This window comes from Asparagus officinalis, chromosome 9, assembly GCF_001876935.1.
Source record: "Asparagus officinalis chromosome 9, Aspof.V1, whole genome shotgun sequence".
NCBI lineage: Eukaryota > Viridiplantae > Streptophyta > Magnoliopsida > Asparagales > Asparagaceae > Asparagus > Asparagus officinalis.
In genome coordinates this window covers 36,180,937-36,186,199 of record NC_033802.1, presented here as the reverse complement: position 1 = coordinate 36,186,199, position 5,263 = coordinate 36,180,937, and the positions used below count along the sequence as shown (strand labels likewise).

Below are 5,263 nucleotides of genomic sequence, written 5' to 3'. Positions count from 1 at the left end.
CTATTTTTTCTCCTTCTTCCCTATTTTGGGGAATGAGATGGGGAATCTGTTGGACCAAAAAAAAGCTTTATATTCCCTAAAATTGAGTATTTTAAGAAGATGGAGAAGCTGTTGGAGATGCTCTAATAAACATCATATCGGAGCCGTATTTAGACGGAATGGGCCGCTGTGGGCCACCCACCCATAATCATGGCCATGACTAATTCTTCCCTTCTCTCTCTCTCTCTCATTGACTCTTAACTCACTCCCATAAAAATCCCAACTAAACAATATTATACAATATAATCCTAGACTTTTCTATATAATCAAAAACCCAGAACCCATTTGATCCTAGCTACCTCAAAATACCATCAAAATTCAATCTTTGTCAAAAATCTAGCATCGTCTCCATTCTCCTCACAAAACCCATATCCCACTTGCCTCTGAACCCATCAGCCCAGATCCCAGTTTCTTCAGCAAAAACCAATCTTTCAAAAAAAATCCAATCTCAGCGCTCTCTTATTGACAAAACCCAGATCCTGGTTTCTCCAAAATGAAGAAATCTCATCAGATTCCTCCTCCTTCTTCATCCAAGCCAGCCTCTGTTCTCCCCCACAAAACCCCAAACCTCAGAGACCACTACAGGATTGGCAAAAAGCTTGGCCAAGGTCAATTTGGCACTACGTACCTTTGTGTAGACAAATCAGACTTCAAAGAGTACGCTTGCAAGTCAATCCCAAAACGCAAGCTCATTTGTAGAGAAGATTATGAGGATGTTTGGCGTGAGATCCAGATCATGCATCATCTCTCAGAGCACCCAAATGTTGTCAGGATCAAGGGGACTTATGAGGATGCATTGTTTGTTCATTTGGTGATGGAGCTTTGTGCCGGTGGAGAGCTATTTGATAGGATTATACAGAAGGGGCATTATACTGAGAGGAAAGCTGCACATTTGATTAAGACTATAGTTGGAGTGGTGGAGGCTTGTCATTCTCTTGGGGTGATGCATAGGGATCTTAAGCCGGAGAATTTCTTGTTTGCGAATACTGATGAGGATGCTCCCCTTAAGGCTACTGATTTCGGGTTGTCGGTTTTTTACAAGCCTGGTTAGTTTTCGGTTCTCCTTTGTTTGCTTTTAGTATTAGTTCATGAATGAGTCAAGGTTAGCTATTATTTTTTTCCATAGCAGTAGAAAGAAATCTGGAACGGAAGACTGAATCAAAATTTTTGATTTGTTTGGCGGAGAGTGTTCTTTAGTTAATGGAACTGATATTTCTGTTAGGAAATAGACTAAAAAGTGGAACAACATGGTGTCATAGAAATGAGGCTGTTGTCTTGTGGATATACACTGAAGATAGGTTTAGAGATGAGTCCGAATTTGTACGAGGTCAGAGGTTCTTCCATTTGATGGTAAAATGAGAGATGCAATTGAGATGGTTTGGTCATGTAGAAGGAAGCCATTACATGCACCAGTCACTAACAATGGTAGAATTATAGTTAATGGGGGCAATGAGGAGTAGAGGTAGTCATAAGAGAATTCGGTTGGAAGCAGCTACAAATGGTACGGTAATAGCGAACTTAATTTTAGGAGATAACCCTTAGTGGAACTGAATGGAAGGATATTATTCATATAGCCAACACTGGCAATTTGGGATTATAGCTGTCTTATTGTTATTGTTGTGAAAATTTTGAGCATATTTTGGCTCGTAATCCCAGTGACTGGAATGAAGCCCCTTGCCATGAATTGAATTCCGAACTTGCCCGCGGAAAGAATTATGAAACCCGGCCCGGCTAAATGACTTGATATTCTCAGGGGGTTGTCGCTATAAATCAAAAAACCGTTCGAAAGCTGAGGCGCCAAAATGCTCCTCCCCGGGCATAATTCATTCCATTTATTGAATTTCTTGACTGTATCAGGAAGCCTCTCTTATAACTATACTAGTTAGCTTGCATAGGATTGGGCACCATTTCATTTTACTCTTCTAAAAAGAATTTTCTTCTTTATGTTCTCTACTATGCATACTGTGTTCTGGTATTTTAATGTTTGAAGAATTGATGTCAAATTTGTAAGGACATAAATATTTCTCATGGGGCATGCTTTGAGGTGCAGCGTACATTTTGTGGCAGATAATTGTTTATGTCCTGTTCCTCCCCGAGTAAATCGGACTGCAACAGAAATGCTCCACTGCCATAGCATCTGCATTTGCAGTCATAAATGTCATGCTGGCTTGGTGTTTGCATTCAAACTCTTTTTTTCTTTTTTAAATTGTGTACAATTGTTACTTTGGTATAATATCTGGAGTAATTACTCTGCTATTGTTTGCAAACTTATGTTACCGGTGTTCATTCCTTCATCTGTTTTTTGGCATACATGGGTCACCAGGTCGGCTGTTTTTTGAGCTTTCATCACAGATTTTGCAGTTGTAGTTCTTGAATGGATGAGGTCAAGTGGTTGTAGTTAACTAATCACCCTTTTATCTTCCATGTTTGAATCAAGGAGCCAGGCTATTGTTCTCATAGTACTTGTCTTATGTAATTTTAACTTCTGGAACAAATCTGAAATGAATAATACTACTGCTAAATTTGACAGAAAGATGAAATTTTTTTGTTAATTGAAACTTTAATCCTCCTATGTTTTAGTTTTTGACATTGCCATAGGAAGATGAAAATTATGTTTTCCTTGAAGAGATTAGCTTCTGGTTCTTTCCCCTAAGGGAAGGTTATATGGACACTTATATCTTGGAGCTCTTCTGCAACCTTAATTTATTCAGTAATTTATTCATAATTGGCATTTTGAGATGGCTGTATTCTTCCCAAATAAAAAAAGATAAACCTTGTTGTTGAGCCATGATGATAGATAAGCGCTGATATAGCTCTGAGGCTCGTGATAAAACAGATTATCTGGATCGTATGTGAGCCTCTGTTTTTAGTGTATGTATTTTATTATATGTCACCTTGCGGTCCCAGTGTTAATTGTGATAACCCTTGTTCTGACCTTGCTAACAAATATTCGAGTGAGTTGAGTTTGGCTATCAAACTCATAGTTAGACTTTGTATTTGCCCATGTGCGAGTTCTGGCCCAAATTATACATTGGCACGGATTTAAGTGATGTTTTGGGCTATAGGTGATTCTCACAGTTGTAGATTCATGAATTAGTGAGGTATTCTTGAAACAATTGCAAGGATCTCAGTTTTGTGCCACCGTGATCTAACTGCAGTCACATATTACATTGGTCATGTTCTTTTAATATTTTCTCATCTCTGAGAAAAGTCTGGCGCTTCACTTTGCTCCTCGCATTGATCTCGATGGTATGCTCTATATATCTTCTTTCACTGGGAGCTTGCCACCTTGATATCCCTGAATCAACCTTGTATGGTCAACTTCATCGACGTTCTACTCATGTGTTGATGAACTGAAGTATCTAAAAGTCGTACAATTCTGTGATTAATATAGTGTCGGTCTTCTCTTTTAGTCAAACCATTTTAGTGATGGTTCTTGTTTTCCTCATTTCTATTTGGTTTCCCTACTTGTCAGTGGCAGATCCAAGATTTCTAGAAAGTGGTGTCACTACATAATTAATGGTTAAAAAAGTTACAATTGTCCCAGACGAGTTTTTATATTTGTAAAAAAAATGTACATAATCTTATCATTCGTAACACTATCGAATATGTCAATAGCGAAGTAATAGATTTCCAAGTTATGAACTTGAATTGAAAGACGAGTTTTTTAGTGGATAAATTTCAGAAAAAAACTTCCCTTGAGTTTTGGCATTCCTTGGATAATCCTTAACTTTCAAACTATCACCAAACCCTGGGGTTCTCAGAAAGTCCCTTTCAACTTATCGATATTTTTCAAAAGAACACCTTAATGGAGTTAACTCAGATTCCACATAGGCGGGTAAAATTACGCAAGGAGATTTTTTTTACTATTGAAAACTGTGGTTCACTCTTTTAGGTTTTTTTTTTTCTTTCCCCCCCTTTTTTTCTTTGAATGTGTGTGTGTGTGAGTGAGTGACAAATATTGACAGTTGAAGCAGGGTTTTCTGAGAACCTTAAAACTTATGGGAGTTTTATGACATTTTAATAGTTAAAGGGGAGTTATGTAAGAAACTCCCGAATGCTAAGTGGTTCTTGGTCCTGCTTGACCAAAGTGGAGTCGCCTGACCTTGAGTGCCTTTCTAATTCATCACTGAGAAAAAACTTTATGGATTGTATTATGTATGCAGATAAGGTTTTGTAATCGTTCTATGCTGTCTATCGGGACTAATCTGTTTTTGATTTTCCAGGTGATATATTCTGTGATGTAGTCGGGAGTCCCTATTATGTTGCACCTGAGGTCTTACGTAAGTATTATGGTCCAGAAGCAGATGTATGGAGTGCTGGAGTCATCTTGTATATCTTATTGAGTGGTGTTCCACCTTTTTGGGCAGGTATAGTGAATATGCTAACATTTCTCCTTCTATACTTTCTTTATAGGTAAATGTAACAAAACCTCCCCAAAACTTTGTTGTCTTCCCCCAAATCCCTAAAACTCCAAAATGTTTCAAATAACCCCCAAAAACTTACTTTTCCCACAACACTAAACCCCCCCCCACCCCCCCACCCCCCCACTGGACCATTCAATAAAATTCTGCTTGCTATTGGAGGGACCTTATTATTTGCCAATTTTGGTTCTGTTCTTGGGTTTTTTGGGGTCAATGTTCTTTCTGCTTCTTCTGTTACTTTGCGGGTGTTTTGCGAGGCACGACAAAAGTTTGGTGGGGTTATCTGAAAGGCGCATTCGAGCTTTTGGGCGGTTTGTGGAAATGGTTTTGGGATCGCAAGGAAAAGCTTTTTTTTTCTTTGGGGGTGTCTGTGGGTGGGTTTTTTTTGGGGGGGAGTTTTGGGGGTGGGGGGGGGGGGGGGGTCGGGCAGGCAGGTGTGGGAAATACCCTGCAGGGTTTTGGGGGGGCTTTTGTGAAACTTTCCTTTTTATCTGAGACTGGTGTCATATTTGCTCTCATGTTACTCTCAGAATCTGAAGCAGGGATCTTCAGACAAATTTTACAAGGTCCTTTGGATTTTGAATCGGAACCATGGCCCCTTATTTCGGATAGTGCTAAAGAGCTCATACGCAATATGCTAAATCGTGATCCAAAGAAAAGATATACAGCTCATCAAGTTCTTTGTGAGTATTTTAGTGAATTTAATTGCCAAGTTTTGGTTAGTATGACCTGAATGAGATGATTTAAGGGTTTGAATAGAATAGTACATAATAAAGTACTCTCTTTCATGGCTATGCAAG

The 5,263-nt window shown here is 38.9% G+C and overlaps 1 protein-coding gene across 1 annotated transcript in view; it reads left to right on the top strand.

Moving 5' to 3' along the window:
- The window catches only part of LOC109824807 (calcium-dependent protein kinase 28-like), an 8,401-nt gene continuing 3,412 nt past the window's right edge, over positions 275-5,263 (top strand). The window contains exons 1-3 of the mRNA XM_020391457.1: positions 275-1,085; positions 4,266-4,409; positions 4,994-5,146. Coding sequence (XP_020247046.1) covers positions 533-1,085; positions 4,266-4,409; positions 4,994-5,146 — 850 coding nt within the window. The 5' untranslated portion in view covers positions 275-532. The remainder of the gene's footprint in view (positions 1,086-4,265; positions 4,410-4,993; positions 5,147-5,263) is intronic.